The following is an 18054-nucleotide window of genomic DNA, read 5'->3' as shown; positions in this document are numbered from 1 at the left end:
TGTCTAGGTAAGTCATACATGGATGACAAGATACTAACCCGGCTTACACTCTTCTTCAGATTTGTTTGGATAGACTCGTTCTAGATAACAGGGGGTTCTGGGTCAAAAACTCAACATGTTCAGTTTCCTGACCAGAAAAATTAATGGAGAACTTCTGACGATTGGTGAGGGGCATGTCTTTACCTAGTCTCCTTTGCAGTCGTTGTTAGGGTTGTCACGCAATACTTCTCCCCAGTGGGGAGAAGCATTATGTGGTGACCCTTACAACAGCTGCAAAGGAGACTAGTCTTTACCTGTCCCAGTTTCTTATCAGTACTTTGCCTTTTAAAACTTACCTGGAATGCTGTAAACTCCTTTTCCTTGAGATTTGCATGCTGCAAGCATTTTAAGGACTACTGGGTTGATAAGAAAGACCAGCTAAGTATCTTCATCACCTTTGATTATATATACCAACACAAGTATGGTAATCTGATCCAGTAATCTTGTCAGAAACCCATTGTTACTTTTATTTTTATTTTATAATTTATCACACCTGACAATTTTTGCCCAGCCATGTAACTCCACCTTCCCCTTGAAACAACAACAAGGGTAACAAATAACTGTTAAAGAGGATAAGATGGAAAACATTTTGTATAATTTGGGCAGTTTTTTGTGGCATATAGGAAACATTTGTCTTTCCTCCATGTCCAGAACACCTGGAATGAATTGTTGCAAAGTGTTGTATGATTTTTATGGAATTGTAAGAAGTGTAAATAAAATGAACTTGAACATGAACTTGTATTATACTAATCTTTTATTGTTTTCTTTCTTTATGTAATAAAAATACAAATACTGTGGGGTGAAAAATATGTAAGTCTAAACTTCCTTCCAATTAAGTTTCTTTTCAAACTTAGAAAATGTACATTCTTCCAACAATAATTTCCTGATTAAGTAAGATCTTGTTTGACATGAAGTCAATGTAAGTGACTCTTAAGCCTTAAAAAAAATGGACATATATTTCTCCAGCAATACTTTCCAGATTAAGTAACTGTAAGGTTTTGACAAGAAGTTAATATAAGTGACCTTTAAAAGCTAGAAAATGTACATTTTCCAATGATAATTTCCATTTAAAGTAAGGTCTAGGGATGAATTCAATGTGGGTGGCAACTCTCTCCTCTTAGTGCAGCTTGAATAACCTGTTTGTGAGATGCATGTCATCTACATATCTGAAAGGAAGAAAACAAACAGTTGTTACTATCAACCTACTTCTGTGGGAGGTGCAGTGGCCTCATGGTTAGTGCGCTCATCCCTAGATTGAGTAGTGCGGGTTTGAGCCCTGACCAAGGCCACTGTTTTGTTCTTGGGCAAGACACTTAACTCTCACAGTGCCTCTCTCCACCCAGGAGTATAAATGGGTACCAGCAAATTGTTGGGGAAACCTAACAAATTGCAGGGGAGTGACCTGTGATGGACTAGCATCCCATCCAGGGGGGGGGGGGGGGAGTACAAATACTCCTAGCCACTCCATGCTATAGAAACCAGGTTAAGCTCCAGCAGCTATGAGCCAGTTGGCTCCAAGGCTTCACTTTATCAACCTACTTCTACAGAAGAAATTTCTGAAAGTTGTGAACACAGAGCTTTCAACTCACTCTACATTGTCTGTAATATTTCTCATTTTATTTTTAAAACAGAACAATCAAACTTTTTGTTAACCCAGTTTCTGTGTTACTCTTTATTGGGGTACAGAAGTTAATGCATGCATATTGTATGCAGCAAACTGTAACAGCTCTGCATGGTTGGTTCGAACATGAATTGATATCTCCCATCCCATCACCCCACAATTTAAGCTGAACCTTTCTTTTTCTTGAAAACTCTTCTTGGGGGTAACCATGCAATGAGCTAGCTTGCAGATCCCTCCCATGTCTTTCCTAGCATCTTTCTTCCCACCAATTCTACTTGGTTCAGGAACTTTAGATGTAACTATGTACCTTGTGTGATTGGGAGTGAGTAGGCTATTGGCCAGGTTTCTTTTGCCACTCGCAAAATGATTCCTAGCTCATAGCTTTCACATAAATGAGCATGAAAATGCAAGGTATTATACAGGGGTAGACCCAACGTAATGGACTGTTATGCAAGAAGGTTCTGCCCACGTATTTGACGAGTTCAAGTTTAGAAAAGGGTAAGGAAAATTGCCACTTGGGTATGACAGAGATCCCAACTTAAAGAGTTGAAATTTGTTAGGTTGCAAAACTTGCCTATTTGTGACTGCCCCCGAGGGCAGTTACTCCCTGTAATGGCCAATACAGAGGAGGGTCTGCCCAAAAGAGGTACCTTTATCAGGCTTTGGGTAGAGACACCTGGTAGATTTAGTGGCTATGCAAGACCGGGAGATTCAGGCTGTATATGTGAGACTGGTATAAAGATTGCCTAGTTCATCCATGGCTTTATCCGAGGACTTCGCGGTCAGATTGATTTGGGTGATGTACCCCAGACTTTTTGCCCTGGACCATGTGACCCGAAACGATTGACAATGGCGAAATATTGAGGCCTAGGAACTGGGCAAGTAAAAAGATACCTTTCAAATTATATTCTCAGATGAGCTTGCTCAATCTAAAGGTATATGAAGAGGGTAGTAATTTCTGTGGAAGGTATCAAAGGGTTACCTTTGTTGTTCAAACGAGATAAACTTATATGAAAGAGTGAGGGTCTGTACAACATTGAGGAGGGTCGCCATAACACTATCCTTTAAGACTCCCCGGTAGGACTCCCCACCCACCCTCCCACCTCGCCAACCCAGCAGGGTTTACCCCATGTTCAAACCAAAAATTACTCAAATCTTCTGTTTGTGTCGACATATAGCAAGAGAATGGCTTTCAAATACGACAGAGAATGCTATACAAACAAGAGAGCTATTGAAGGATTGCCGTTTGCTTCATCTTGTCCTCAGCTTCTCTCGGACTTCACATTCAATTCCATGGAAGACCAACAAAGTGCTAAATTACAATGTGGCTAAAAAGTAATATCTTTAGTACAGATGGTAATAGGGAAGAGAGAAATCAAGAACATGGACAATTACTTTCTGTTCATCTTATAGTCTAAAAGTTGAGGACTCTGTGGCGCCACTTGAAGTCAATAATTAAAAGCTTATTACGCTTATAAGCTAGCGTACTCATAAGCTTGCAACAAGTTGGAGATGTAAACAAAGCCGTGTTCATTTTGTTTGCCGTATCAATAACCCATTTCTTCACAGGCTCCATCCAACAGTAGGCAATTGTGTTGAGTGTGATATTTACAGCTAAATAAACAATGAACTCACCGCGTCATAGGGCTGTTTATGTGTGGAAAATGCTTTTGGTTTGAGGGATGAAACGAAGGAGAAAGAGGCATTCCAGTTCCCCATCTCGGACAAATTTCTCGCTGTGGAATGCCTTTGGAAGGCAGGATTTGTCTCAACGTCGACCATTCCTGGCATCTAGTTGCTTGGGATGAAGGATACCACTTCTCTTCTTCTAGATGCCGTGAAAAAGTCTTCAACGAAGGTTGAGTTTCGCGTCTCCAATGTTGAGCAACTTCCATATCCGGTGGCCCGCAGATAAATTTCGAGCGCTGCACAGGAGCATTGCTTCTGAGATCTTGAGGATCATGCCGTTTGTTCACCCACACTACATGGTTTTCTTCTGGTTGTATTTTTGCTGCAGTTTTGTAGCCATAAAGCATTCCGCCAATGGATTCCGCAGCCATTTCCAAAATTCCTTGGTATCGTCTGGCAAACCTTCAGTGCAACTTTTCCTGTTGCTAGGCAACGCTTCAGCTGAACCTCGCCGGAAGTGCCAGCATTATCCACGTGGTCAGGTTGAACGGAAAACACATGCGGGAAGCAGGCGAGATACTTGAAACTTGTGATATAAAAAGATCGGAAGATATACCACAGGTACCTCATGCTCCCAAAATGACTGAGCGTTGCAGATAACGTCAAAATGTGGTGAAAAAAAAAAACAGATGCACACGAGCCGTAATAAAGCAACGTGTTAATGATGACGTTTCTGTTCGTCTGTCTTCCAATACATCACAAGTGTAGTAGTAAGAACCAATCAAAATGCGAGAATAATTCGACAGTATAAAATACATGTAGTTGCACTGAGGTTTAATATGCAGCAGTCGAATATAGGGATTTGTATGGGAAAAACGGTAAATACGAAGGAGTAGAATACAAGTAAACCCATCTCGCTTTGGGTGTGTTCCGTGTCTCTCGTCAAGTTTCTAGGCCGATTTATAGTCATTCAGGTGTTTTTATCATAGTTCCACTGAGTTGTCCTCTATAAAGAGGACATTCCGTCCAGTCCGTTTTCTGGCATGCCTGGGATCCCTTCATGAAACTAGTCCAGCTCAAAAACGATTTTGATGCTGCTGGGTCTGCCAATTGTGTCCAATCCGAGATTAATTGCACGCTGGGCAATAAATAAAGGTAGCGTTAAGGGCTGACCCTAAGTGGCCATATCCTGTGATTTTAGCGGCAGCAGCGTGAAAATTCCATTTGCCCTTGGGTGTGGCCTAGCGCAAGACAGTGGAATGTTCATGCGCTGCCTCCCAAGATGTGGCCACTTAGGGTTGGCCCTTAACTTAACCTTACCTTACCTTAACCATAACCCTAGGGGAAGAGAAAAATTTGTTCCAATCTGGAATCTTTTGGCACACTTTTATTTTAAAAGATAAAATAATACAGATTGCTTGCTTACTTGATAGAGAAACTTGAGAATTTGGGGGCAAAACTTTAGTCTCTGGGTTGAGATCAGATAAACCTCCAATTTCTCCCCAGCTTTCTCCTGTGTTTATAGTGGGCTATGTAAGTATGTCAGCCATTTTCAGTATCTTCAGTCAAAAAACACTGGCTCATAAGCTCTCATGGTATGACTTCTATGTGTTGCACTGCATTATGCCCAATTATTAATGAGTGGCACATTGTGAGGATTTCAAATAAAGAACGTAGGAGTCTGTCACATAGTTAACAAGCAGCTTACATAACGGTGACTTTGTCAATTTGGACTTGTACTCTCATACATACCAACTTAATCTATACACCACAAGTATTCACCAAAGAGATTCTTGTCTAAATATTTTAATTGCAAGCTCCGACAGCTGGTCAAGTCAAGTGAAATACATTGCAATTGTTCAATGGTGGAATAAAGTAAAATTCCGACAATAAATCAACCCAGAAAAAAGCCCCCCAAATATAAAACACAGACACAGACAGAATCTACAATAGTAAGTTCCCACAAATGGCCATAGCTTCACAAAAGCAAAAATTTCTTCCACTCCTATGAAGCCCCTTGCTGTACTAGTGTTTCATGTCACAAAACTGCAGTTACAAAGGCCATTTTGCTCCATACAACAGTATTTGCCTATGGAGTTTGTTTCGTATTTATATTGTTACAGTGTGCTTTAATATTTTGAATGTTCGTTGTCAGATTTTGATGACCACAAAGCATGTTTTGTATTCTGTATCATCATCAGTGTTTTTTATGACCAGTTATTGTGTAGCCCTTATTTGTATGAGTGCAAAAGATCCTTCCCATCCTAAATGATATTCCAACAAATCTTGAACGGAAACTTCTAAAAGTACAGATAGGTTCCAGCCCACCTCCATGAAAATACCCACACCAGAAATACCTTCTAGATTATTACTGAAACTATTCTTCTAACATTTGATTGTTGTTAAGCCCAACAACAATCAAGTATTACCTTTCTAATATCTGCAATTTTGGCTTCCTCTGCATTTATCTTACAGTGGTTTGCATACAGTTTCTGCAGTGTTATTATTCCATTTCTACATGTTAGAATTGTGTTAATACAATAGCCAGACCTATCCCCATATAACCTGCGATCAAGCGTTCTTTTTCCAAATCAAAAGAATGCCACCTGATTGCAGGTTATATTAGCCCTCATAGCAATTATAATAATATTACAAGCTGTTTTACATAGTGTATTAATTATCCTGGCCAATCTACACAGTTAGGTGTGGCTGAGTAGTGAAACAATCTGCCTTGAACACACATGTCCTAGCCTCAAATAAATCAGAATACATGTTATATTAAGTCTTAAAACTGAGTTCAATGCTTTCCCATCCTTTCTCCCTGCCACTCAGTCAATTAACAACTAATTAAGCCATTCCATATAATTATTTAACTTAATGAATAAATTGTGTTTTCAGAGGGTTCTTTTTATAAGCAGGTGAGCTCGTCATTACCAACTATTTATTTACCATGAGCTATCCCTCAAAATTAACAGCAGCCATTTATGAAGAACTCAACATTAGTTACGTTTTTTAAGCTGTCCTCATTAAACTCCATATTATTCATCTATTCTCTGGAAAGATCTTCCTACTTTCTTCGGTCCTGGACTGACCATCTTCTTTCTGGCCTCTTGCCGACCACTTTCTTTGTGATCAAAGACACAATTATGCTGCTCTGGCAACCGATGCAACTGACAGAAAACATAACCTGAAGAAGTAAAAAAACAATTTATGAACAAGTGCTTTTCTAGATGGGATTCCTGTGTTGAATGTTAATATCTCAATTTGTGCACAATTTAAATGTTAGTTAAAATGATTTTGAGCATGCCTGTGTCCAACTGCGTCATCATAATTTTGATGCACACCCTGCTTTTGGCTGGAATCATTATTCACAAATCAATCATGCTAAACTCAAACCTCTTTGTTGCTACCCTTCTACATAGACATTCTTATGACTGGTTAAACACTCCTCCCCAACAAGGAAGGAAACACTGCATGAAGAGCCTAAAGAGCATCCACATAGGAGGTTAAATTGTTGCTGGAAGCCTTCACCAAGGTCACAAATGATTAAGTGATATTTCACAGGGAAAGACAAAGATTGTTACATGAAAATTTTGCAAAGGTATTGCAGTAGTGGTTGTAACTTAGAGAGTTGTACAGGGGGGGTCTCTGGCACAGTTCACAAACTGAAAAAATAGAGGATCGCAGATCACAGATATAAAAATTTTGTTTTCCCAAATCACGAAAATAAGCAAGTAAGATACTCTTTTTAATTACCTGTTCTTGCACTGGAAACAGTGTTTGAAGAAAGTAAAATCACGAATGGCTAAGTCAAGGCTCCATATTGCAAATTGCATACCTAAGTCACTCTCAATTGATGACTCGGACCATTTGGAGGACTTGCCTCTCAAAATCACGTAGAATAGAGAGGTAAAATCACAAATATCAGTAAATAATTCAGGTTCTTCATGGGTCACGCAAAACCTTCAGGTCACTAGTCACAAAGAATAATTTCCTAAATTCACCTTTGACAGAAAATAAAATCAGCTAATCACGTGTCACAAGAATACCCCTGAACGGCCCTCAACTTACATTGGTTATACTGGGTTGGAATCATGAAGAACTCATATTTGCACCCACTACTGGGGTGAAAATTGTGAAGAATTTGAATTTGTATCCATTCAGTAGTCAATTTACTGTTCAAAATAATAAAAATGTGTATATACCAATTTATTGCAACTGTTTCTATAATTCAGAATGTTTTATGTTAAGAGGTAGTAGCATTTCACTTGCAATAAAGAGGTCTAATACTAATTTTTCAAATACTGTAAGCTATGTTGTCAATAACGTCGATCATTTGAGGGTCCAACATAGGCCTCTTCATTTTCACTTTTTCTTCCATCCTACCACCCCACTATCCCACCATCCTGCCATCCGGCCCCACTCAGAATGTTAATCCAGATCCTGCCTTGTTAGAGTTGCAGTTCTCTGCATCCAAAATTTTCTCCTTTTCATTCTGCATCCAGTCATCAACTGTAAAACTATCCGACATCCCAGCAGCCAAAATGAGTAAATCCAGCATCCCCTGAAGTGTTTTTACACAGCATCATGTCATTAAAATCTCTTTAACCCCTCATCCCATCTCCATTTTTACTCTCATCCCATATCCAGCCATACCTATGTTGGGCCCTCATGTTTGATAATTAAGAACTGCTGTACACTCCCAAAGTATCTTTCTGTGACGATCACAACATGGTCAGATGATGTATCAGTAATGGCCCTGAAATGGTGACCTTCACAAGTGCCCATCAAACATATTTTTTCGGGGGGGGGGGGGGGGTGATATAAACAGAAAAACTCTGATGTTGTAAAGGTTGCTCAATTGTTCCACCCACAGGGGGAGGACAACACAGTTTCGGCAGCCTGTAAAGATATCTCACAGGAAAAATAACCTGCTCCTTAATTAATGATATAACAATACTTACTGCATCTACAGTTTCCCAGTTCCCGCTGAGCAAGTTCGAGCTTTGCATTGCATGTCCAACATCGTTTTCTTTTCTTTTGGACTGGAGCATCCTTAGAAACATCTGGTTTGTTCTCCGTCGTGTTATTCGATGATTCTTGTTCTTCGCTTGTTTCCTGGGATCCTTTCCCTTCAGCCGCTGTTACGGTTTCTGTTTTCATACACTTTGAATTGTTCCGATCCAGTTGAATTTCACAGTTCGGTTCAGTGCTCCAGGGCTCCTTTCCGAGGTCTTGCTTAGATTGTTTTCGGTTGGAATCTTGAATTTTAGATTTATTTTCTGAAACTGCAGCATTTCTCTGCTCCTGTTTCCCCTTCCTTTGTAATTCTGAGTATAAAAAGCGGGAAAATGTCGGACGTTTTATGTATTACCACATGAGACTACGTGAAGCACGAATTAAAATGTATTACTTACCATCCTTGTAACACTTTGAACACAAATTTAACGTCTGTGGAGATCTAGGCACAACAATAAACGATCCATTCTTTAGTTCAAATAAGAACATAAGAGTATGCAATAAGTTTAACTAAAAGCTTAGCCAAGATTTGATCAGTGACGAACGCCATATAAATAATCTCACCCCCAAAATCCACATGGACATTTTGGTGGCGTGCTCCCAGCGTTGTCCATAGCCGAACACTAGCACTAACAAACAAATCAGGAGTTAATTTGCAGGGAATCAAGTCCCTAATAATCCTGCAAAATCTCTCATTTCCTTCGGGTGAAACACATGCCCTAAATTTAGCACCGATAGTTTTGATAATTTGTTTCTCTGTTAGCAGATATCTGGCCAAATATGGTGCTAGTTTCACCCTCTCTCGTCCTCGAAGAGTGCGCAGTCAATGGGCAGCCTGGAAACTAAACTAACAACCCCACGACAGAGAAATGATTCTTTTGAGCATTTTGAGTAAGAATGAGCATAATAAATATAGTTATTTCGGTGACTTTGTAAACCACAGTCTTGCATTCAATCAGGAGCTCGTATTTCAATTCATAATCTTGGAACCAGCCACACAGCCCACAGACCCATTTACAGTGGAACCTCCTACTCCTACAACAGCAGCCTCTCAGCAACGGCCATTTTTTTGTCCTCACGGACAGTCCATGCATTCACTCTTATTTAAACCTCTCTACAACGGTCCTCTCTCTACAACTGCAACGGCCATTAAAGCACGTCTCAAACTAACAAAATAACCTCTCCACAACGGTCAGTTAACCAACGACTGACGAATGGTGTTTACCAAACCGCTAGCTATATTGTAAAACGTCACGAAACTTGATCCGTACTGCGCGTCGTTGGTATCTGTTTCTGTTTGGTTTCTGTTTTGTAGATATATCTGGATTGTGTTAGGTCTCCTATGCTACAGTCAGCATTTTTTAAACATAAAAATGTTGCACCGTCCGAAAAAAGCAGGTGTCATGTTACACCCTTTCCTTCCCATAACGACCGTACCACCTCTCTATATAGGCCACGTTCATCTTTCCCCAAGGTGGCCGTTGTAGAGAGGTTTGACTGCATTTGTTTCGCTTTATTTTCTAGTTTCTGATGATGTCTTTTATCCGTTTCACTGGACCGGTGTGCACCATCCATTCACGAGCTGATACTCGTAACGTTGTCCTTGATTAGCATCCTTTCCTTTTCTGGACGAGGAATCTCCGATAAAAACGACGGAGACGTTCGTCTGAAATTTTGAAAAGACCACAAAAAGACCCCCTAAACACAATAAAAAAAGGGCGCCAGAATCTCGATTTATGGGCTTAGCTTTAAATAGGCCATATTTGTATTCTCGGTATTGGACTGGAACTAGCATGCAACTGAGGCTAACGCGGGGAGTCTTTTCAAATTCCCCCGCATGAGCCTCCATTGCAAGCTAGTTCCAGTCCAATGCCGAGAACACGAATATGGCCTATCAGGAGCCATAATCGGGGACGGAGACCGTAAGTCTCGGGATTCGCGCGCACCTATGATATGGGACAATTTTTCTATTTTTAGAACAAATTGCGCCATATATCCGCGCGGATTCACGCACATGTCAGGGGCTCTCGCGTGGATGTTGTCACGTTGCGTGCGTATTTTTCACAGCGATGGTAGGGAATAAGGCAGGGAATACGAACCAGGGCGCTCATATGTAGTTTTATGCTCTGAGCTAACGGAAAAGGTGGGTTTTTCAGGGTCGAAAACAAGACTTCAATCTCGCGCTGGGATTGAATAATAAGATCTGCTCATGCTAATTCTAAGCTTACGCGTATGCTTAAGAATATAGCAAGAAAACTCTCTACTCTGGTATCGAGTTAATTTGTGAGTTTCTCAGACAATGTTTAATCATAACCAAAACCTGTTTCGATGGTTTCTTATTGTCTCTGCTTGTTTGGTGAGTTTGCAAAAGTTTTTGAAAGGAAAGTCTGACGCGTACAATTTCAAGTCCCAGTCGGTGTTTTCAATTGTCAACAAATCTTGACAAGATTTCTTTCGTTATCTTTTGTGCTGAGATGCTGCAACAAATTTCACGAATGCAAAAAAGGCTACTAATATCATGTGTGTTTCTTCAACATAAGCATAGTGAAGTTTTACACTGCGAAAATGAAAATAGACAAGGAGTTTTGATAACTCGATCATCAAAATCGAAATCGTTATTCCAAGTTGATTAAAGAAAGCGTCACCGTAACTTTGCTCATTGTTTCTGCTTTATTCACATATTTTCAGCTTAGCTTTTAATATGTTCTCAAACATTTATCAATCTTAAACATATTTAAAAACTATAGAGCTATTGTTTGAGTTCGATGTACGCTTTCACACGAAAGTGCGGAGGAAGTACAATTTGTCATGTTTACTGACCGTGTACAAAACACGCATCGGCGGGCGCTCTCATTCATCGACAACAGAAAATTTACTGCATTTTTACACGAATAAAACTGAGCAGTATCTACGGACGTAAAGTTATTAAGCCTTGATGAAACATTAAGCGTTCCTTACAATTCAGGCGAAACTCAAACTAGCAATTATTTTGTTTTACTTTTCGGTCGCGATAGACTGACAAATTCCTCGCAAGCGTGTGGCAAGAGGAGTTAGCAAACTATCAAGTCCTGAAGCTCTGCTATATCTAAATATATCCAGCTAGTTTTTTGCTGTGTAATGGAAAAGCTGTTAATCTTCAACATATGTGAAATTTAAAGTGGAGTAATGTACAGCTCATGTAAAAGAAGCATCAGTCGGAACACAACTTGGTCAGCGATATATATAAGCTTACATGGGAACATACCTAAATTCGACACTGTCTTACTTCACTCAAACTGGAGCAGCTTACGACGAAAATACTTAAGCAAAATTCCAACAGACGTAAACGCGTTGAGTTGTGGGGCAAAAACATGAAACATTTCGGGAATTTCGGACGTCATTTTCCCCGCGCGACATCCGCAAAAATCCTCGCAGCATGTACGCGCGTGTGCCGCAGGTGATGGCGCAATTTGTTCTAAAAATAGAATTATTGTCCCATATCATGGGGACAACCCCAATACTTGAAATGGCGCGCGCTTACGCTCTCCGTCCCCGATTATGGCTCCTGGGCCTATTCAATTTCACCCCTACGAAGTATCGATCCTAGAACCAACAAACTGTCATGGACAATTTTTCGGCTCAAAACCCAAAAAGGTAACATAAGACGGTGGTCATTTCACCAGCTCCTTTTTGGTCCATCATGGTCAAAAATATACTTCACTTTTACGACTGAAATTTACTAAGACGTACGACTCGATCAGTTCTCGCACTTTATTTATTGAAGGAATCATAATTATTTGAAAAATCTCGTTATTGAACAGCACGAGGAGAATCACCTTCTCTCATAAATATTTTGTCGTTGCAAACAAAAGATATAGTCATGACAGTTCATGATCTTATTGCAATTCTTTCTACATAGTAAATGTTACTTTAGTTCTTAGGGTTTCCGTTACAGCGGTAATTAGCGGTCTTCAAAATAAATGGATAGAAGGCAGTGCCCGAACTTGTTTCGTTCTTCTGCGCCTTACGTGAGTTTTATAAAAAAAATCTGCCTCTCTTTGATCCATCACCGATTACAGCTATGAGATTTCTTGTCTAGGACTCTGAGCAACAGCCTTATTTACAAACCAAGTTAAATAGATAGAGGAGAGGGCCCGAACTTTTTCCTTTCTTCTGCACGAACTTGGGAACTTGGAACTTGGGATGTTGGAAGAACACTCGAAGAATTCGTAAATCACGAGCCGCAGGCTCGTGATTTACGAATTCTTCGAGTGTTCTTCCAACATCCCGCGTGGTTTATCAGCTTGTAAAGCATAACAGCTTGTGGTCTATTGCTTAATGATAATATCAATTAAGGGGAAAAAAGACATGTAAATAATGTAAGAAGAATATTGTAATTTTGTAAGTAACCAGTACTGTAAATACCGTAAGTAATGTATCTAATTAGCCGTAAGTGATATAGTGTATTGTTATCAGTGTAAGTAAGCAGTATTGTAAGTAATGTATTGTATTTATTGTACTGTTGAGTATTGTATTATCATTAAAAAACAATTATTTCTATTGAAAAAAATACGGGTCTAAAACCCTTTCTTGGATCCATCACTGATTAAAGATGCTAGACTTCTAGTCTGAACAGCTCTGTTTAAAAAGAAATTTGTTTTTTAAGCGAGTGTGTCGCTTATAAATTCTGGATTTACGAAGGTGAAGTTCTTGAAATGTTCTTCCAAGTTTAACGTGTTCTCTTCGTACAGCAGAGAAAGGACTGGGTCCTCGCTTGTATAGAAGCTGTCAAAATTTTGAACATCTGCTCTTGACTGCTGCGAAGAAAACCAGTAAAACAGGATTGATGACAAAGATGATTGAGGTTGAATTTTCAGATTGAAAAGTTCTGATTTTAAGCTATGTTAACTTGTAACAAATAAGGAAAAAGCCGGAGTAGATAAATAAATAAATAAATAAATAAATAAATAAAAAAGATGAATAATTAATTATGACACAAGATACAGTACGTTATAGCATTTTTCTTACTATTGTGGGCTTGAAAGGAGGTTCTATCTGTCTCGCCTCTAACTTGACCCAGTCCATCTCTCTGAAGAATGCATTATCCAGAACGCTTTGCTCCCCGCTGGCTGTGCAGCCGAGCCTTTCATTACAGTCCTTTGTCAGAAACTGCAAATCAGTGAAATAAAGATAAGCATCTGGTTGAATTAAATTACTTTGATATCGTCCTGAGGATAGAAAACTTTTAAAGCCTTATAAGAAAAAGAAAGAAACACGCCTTAAATATCTTCCAATTCGAGACGGTACGAGGTCACATGAAGCGGTAAGATGATACACGAGGCGGTACGAGGTCACATGAAGCGGCACAGCGTATCGAATAGTCTTTGCGAGCATGCGAGCAGTGCGTTCATTTTTGCGAGCACGAGCAGTGATCAAATTTGTCTTGCGAGCAGCGAGCGCTTCAGAAAATGCAGATGGTGAGCAGCGAGCACTCAATTTTCCGCTAGCTAGAATCTCTCTTTTGAATTAAATGGAAAAGTTGGTTTGTGCCAAGTAATCTGGCTGACACTTCCAAAACAGCACATGATAGGCACAAAGCTAAAGGCAGCATGCTAGGATCTTATCGCGGCTCAACCAATCTCAGCCGCTTACTGCGCTGAACAGCCAGTCTGCCTTGTTTGATGCCAAATTACGTCACTTAGCTTCACGTGAGTCAGTGGAGATCTAAAGCCCGTTTCTAGCCACGAGAAGAAGCTAACTGCTACTAGACTTCAGAATCCGAGCATGTCAGCTGTTGCAAAAATTTTACGAGCACGAGCAAGCGAGCACTCATCTAATTTTTGCAAGCAATTTAAGCAAAGGTCCACTTTTGCGAGCTCTTTTAAATTGAATGGGACCATTCGATATTGATACGCGAGGCGGTGCGATTATACACGAGGCGGTACGAGGTCACGTTTAGCGGCACTATGATACGCGAGGCGGTACGATGATACACGGGGCGGAACGATCATACACGAGGTGGTACGATCATACACGAGCCGGTACGAGGTCACATGAAGCGGCACTATGATACGCGAGGAGGTACGATGATACACGGGGGTACGATAATACACGAAGTGGTACGAGGATACACGAGGCGGTACGAGGTCACATGAAGGGGCGGAGCGATCTGCGAGGCGGTACGATGATACACTATGATCCGCGAGGCGGTACGATGATACACGAGGCGGTACGATGATACACAAAGCGGTACGAGGATACACGGGGCGGTACGAGGTCACATAAAGCGGCACGACGATACGCAAGGAGGTACGATGATACACGAGGCGGTATGATAATACACGAAGCAGTACGATGATACGCGAGGCGGTACGAGGTCTTATGAAGCGGCACGACGATAAACGAGGCGGTACGATGATACACGAGGCGGTACGATGATACACGAGGCGGTACGATGATACACGAGGCGGTACGATGATACGCGAGGCGGTAAGAGGATACACGAGGCGGTACGAGGTCAGACGAAGCGGCATGATGGTACGCGAGGCGGTACGAGGATGCACTAGGCGGACCTTCACGAAATCGCTGCCAAGCAGACCAAATCTAGTCTCTGAATTTCAATTAATGGTATCAATAGCTTTCTTTCCTGCACCACATTGAAGCTTTGCTTGTAAGCTGCTTATAGTCTACCTTTTCTCTTAAAATCTTTTAGCATAACTTTATCTCCGCGGAGGCTTAGAATGCGAGCGCATACTGGTGGTATAATCTCCTACCCAAATCACACTAGTTTGACGCTTAGCCGTGGGAGATCTAAGTTCAAGAAGGCGTTGAATTTTCTTCTCGCGTGCACGTCATTATCCCGACCCAAGGTTTCTTCGTCCTAAATCTCTCGACCAGTACTCCTTAGCAGTTTCCATTACAAGCGTTCACTTATGTAAGCATTAGGAAGTCGTATCGTGAGGTTCTTACCCCTTGGAGAATTTCAAAAGCCTCCAATGAGATGGACAAAGGATAGAACACATCTTCGTAAAGAATAGCATCAAATATGTCGGACATATTCCCTCCTGGAAAAGGAAGCTACCAAGAACAAGAACTGTTAGTACCCGTATTAATTTGTCCCGTTTGCTATAGACGGGACTGTTCTTTATGTAGGCTTGATAACCAACCGCTGTTCAGGAAAGGAGCACGCGCTTCTCCCGTTTTTCCCGGGAAGGAAACTTTAATCTAGACAGCACTGAGAGAGGGGCGGAAATCGAGCCTATTCTCTATGAAATCATTTCCAAAGCTGTATCTGTGATTGAATGAAAAATTCGTTCTGAAACAGCCAAACAAATCAATCACATCTGAAAGTTTAAACCTATATCCGGTGCTATGTGAGAGGAATTTCATGAGAACGGAGTCACAATCAGACGCAAAAGTTAACGCACCCGGGCTGACACGTTCAATAGGTCCTTTGAAATAAAATGTTCCTACATACCTCAAACAGCATCATCAAGTACATAAGAACTCCTAGCGACCACCAATCCACAGAGAAGCCATAAGGCTTTTGTTCAAGTATCTGATGTTAAAGTAATACACGACGTAATCAGTAAAGGTTAGGAATTACGACATTAGAAGCTGAGAAAAACTTGCTCTTTGCTTTTGAAAAGACTTGGTGTGACATGGAATACAGAATGGGGCTGAAATGTGAGTGACAGTAACAGTCAGAAAGGTTTTAGGAGGATTCTTATGGGCTCTGAAGACACCTTTGAATTATGAGAAATGCATGACAATGCGATTTTATGAGTAGCACACAACACATACTGTAAGCAGGCATTTAAGAAGGATTTGAGTGAAAAGAGCAACCTTAAAAACTTGCAGTGGAGGAGATTCAGTTACGATTTTGTACTCGATACGCTATTTGTACTGAAGTTTAGCCAAAAACTCTGAGAACGAAAGACCACCGCGATAGAAACTCAGAACTAACACAAGCTGTTGAGCTCCGTAATGACTGTGCCAACAAAGAACACCAATTTCTAACAAAAAGCTTCAAACTTACCTCAGGCGCAATGTACACTGGACTTCCCACAAACGACTTTGTTAAGTCGCCTGGTCCCATACCTTCTTTACAAAGTCCAAAATCAGCCAACTTAATATGACCATCCTTGTCTAAAAGGACGTTTTCGCCCTTTAAATCTCTGTTGGAAAAAGAAACTAGCTAATTTTAGCTTTAGAGAGAGAATGTTGCACTCACAGAAAGCCGCTTGAGTTTAATAGGCAGTTAATGAGAAAATGGTTCTCATGTTTTAAAAGGAATGACATTTCTTACCTGTAGATAATACCTTGTCCGTGAAGGTATCGAAGGACCAGAACAAGCTCGGCAGCGTAGAAACTAAATTTGAAATTAAAAAAATTAAAAATAAAAATTACTTATTATAAGAAATTAAGACATGAAAAAAGAATTCAAACATGACAAGGAATGAAAACAGTTTTTATAGCCTGCAGTGCCGGCATTTTCCGTGTGCTCACGATTTATCGGTATTAGCTCGCTTTCGAGCAGATTCGCCGGCATGTTGCCTGAGGAAAAGTGGGCGGGGAGGGTGTGGAAAAAAAAGGAGAGAAAAAACGCCGTATTTTCCTTTCCCCTCCCCCTCCACCTCCCCCGCTATTCCTCTTTCAGTCCTAAGCCCCGACCAAACGATAGCAACATTTCAACGCAGCGTATCGCAACATTGTTGGGCGCAACATGTTTCGCGTGTTTGGCCACCCAGTTGCAACGTGTTGCGACATGTGGGGTGTTTGAAAATGGTCAAATTTGAGCTAACAACACCCAGTTGTCACAACACGTCACAACAGGGTGGCCAAACGTGCGCAACGTGTAATATATTGCTCCCAACAATTTTGCGATATGTCACGTTGAAATGTTGCGATCGTTTGGTCGGGGCTTAACTCCTTTTATTTCGGGGCGTTTTCGTCTCTCCCCAAACCTCTTCCGAGTTTGAATCTAAGGGCCTGTTTACAAGGAGGGAGGGCTACCCTAGAGGGCGGGTTACCCTGGCAAGCGGGTTACCCTAGCACTCACACATTTCCTCTTTTTTTCTTCATCGTGTTTACAAGGCAGCTAGGGTTACCCTGGTAGGCGGGTTACATTTTTGCGGGTAGGGTTAACCCGCCTACCCGGGTTAACCTTCTAATTGTTTCCAAACCCTTTGAGTGTAACCGCGCATTAAGTTGTCACGGGTTGTAGGGTTACCCTAACTATAAAACTTTGCTTGTAAACCCGGGCTATCTTTTGCCCTCCAGCTAGGGTTAACCCGCTTGCTAGGGTAACCGTCCCTCCTTGTAAACAGGCTCTAAGATGGCGCTCGCTTCAAAATGCGCTTGCTCCCCAAAATACGCTCTTATTGCAAGCTACTGTGTTTAGGGCTGTTGGCTAAAACTGAGATACATACCAAGATCTTTTTTCACCAAATCCTCCTTCTTTACAAATCAGCGAGATCAGTTCGCCACCGCTGACGTATTCCATCACAAGAAACAAACGATCCTGAAAAAAGAATTGCCGCAATCCGTTTAATGCATTATACAATTAATATCATTGTTTGAACAAAAATCATAAACTCGAGTCATAACAGAGATTTTAAGAAATAAATTAAATATAATTAAGTGAGCTAAATAAGCAAATGACATTAGAAAAATCGAGGAAGACAAGAATGGAAGAACCTTCCTAATATAGAAATACAAGGCAATCAGTTCCTCGCACGTGAGAAAACACTTAAAGGAGCTCAGTC

The 18054-nt window shown here is 40.8% G+C and overlaps 3 protein-coding genes across 3 annotated transcripts; all 3 read right to left on the bottom strand.

Annotated features, from left to right (window-relative positions):
• Positions 1 to 775: 775 nt before the first annotated feature.
• On the bottom strand, positions 776 to 3891 carry LOC110043180 (uncharacterized). Its single transcript, XM_020748614.2, has 2 exons — positions 3296 to 3891; positions 776 to 1205 (listed from the first exon to the last, which is right to left on the bottom strand). Exons 1-2 carry the CDS (start codon positions 3718 to 3720, stop codon positions 1157 to 1159), a joined length of 474 nt encoding a protein of 157 aa, XP_020604273.2. The 5' UTR covers positions 3721 to 3891; the 3' UTR covers positions 776 to 1156.
• Positions 3892 to 5079: 1188 nt separating this feature from the next.
• Positions 5080 to 9102, bottom strand: LOC110043181 (AN1-type zinc finger protein 3 homolog). The gene is made up of 4 exons (XM_020748615.2): positions 8873 to 9102; positions 8707 to 8750; positions 8254 to 8619; positions 5080 to 6476 (listed from the first exon to the last, which is right to left on the bottom strand). Exons 1-4 carry the CDS (start codon positions 8920 to 8922, stop codon positions 6328 to 6330), a joined length of 609 nt encoding a protein of 202 aa, XP_020604274.1. The 5' UTR covers positions 8923 to 9102; the 3' UTR covers positions 5080 to 6327.
• A 6115-nt stretch (positions 9103 to 15217) lies between these two features.
• Positions 15218 to 17792, bottom strand: LOC110043249 (protein kinase C-like). The gene is made up of 5 exons (XM_089292290.1): positions 17719 to 17792; positions 16596 to 16658; positions 16212 to 16464; positions 15765 to 15845; positions 15218 to 15364 (listed from the first exon to the last, which is right to left on the bottom strand). Exons 1-5 carry the CDS (start codon positions 17790 to 17792, stop codon positions 15218 to 15220), a joined length of 618 nt encoding a protein of 205 aa, XP_089148416.1.
• Between the last annotated feature and the right edge of the window lie 262 nt (positions 17793 to 18054).

Source organism: Orbicella faveolata, unplaced genomic scaffold, assembly GCF_042242905.1.
Source record: "Orbicella faveolata isolate gen_17 unplaced genomic scaffold, um_ofav_v1 contig_24, whole genome shotgun sequence".
NCBI classification, from domain to species: Eukaryota; Metazoa; Cnidaria; class Anthozoa; order Scleractinia; family Merulinidae; genus Orbicella; species Orbicella faveolata.
This window is presented reverse-complemented; position numbering and strand designations above follow the sequence as displayed.

Coding starts and splice junctions, on each gene's coding strand:
- LOC110043180 (XM_020748614.2), bottom strand. CDS start 3,720: ATGGCTGCGGAATCCATTGGCGGAATGCTTTATGGCTACAAAACTGCA. Junction 1,206..3,295: donor ATAAACAGCCCTATGACGCG/GTGAGTTCATTG, acceptor TCTTCCTTTCAG/ATATGTAGATGACATGCATC.
- LOC110043181 (XM_020748615.2), bottom strand. CDS start 8,922: ATGGACAACGCTGGGAGCACGCCACCAAAATGTCCATGTGGATTTTGG. Junction 8,751..8,872: donor TGTCCATGTGGATTTTGGGG/GTGAGATTATTT, acceptor TGTTGTGCCTAG/ATCTCCACAGACGTTAAATT. Junction 6,477..8,253: donor ACTGGGAAACTGTAGATGCA/GTAAGTATTGTT, acceptor TTACTTCTTCAG/GTTATGTTTTCTGTCAGTTG.
- LOC110043249 (XM_089292290.1), bottom strand. CDS start 17,792: ATGGAATACGTCAGCGGTGGCGAACTGATCTCGCTGATTTGTAAAGAA. Junction 15,846..16,211: donor GGTGGTCTTTCGTTCTCAGA/GTTTTTGGCTAA, acceptor CTTTAACATCAG/ATACTTGAACAAAAGCCTTA. Junction 15,365..15,764: donor ACTTGATGATGCTGTTTGAG/GTATGTAGGAAC, acceptor TGTTCTTGGTAG/CTTCCTTTTCCAGGAGGGAA.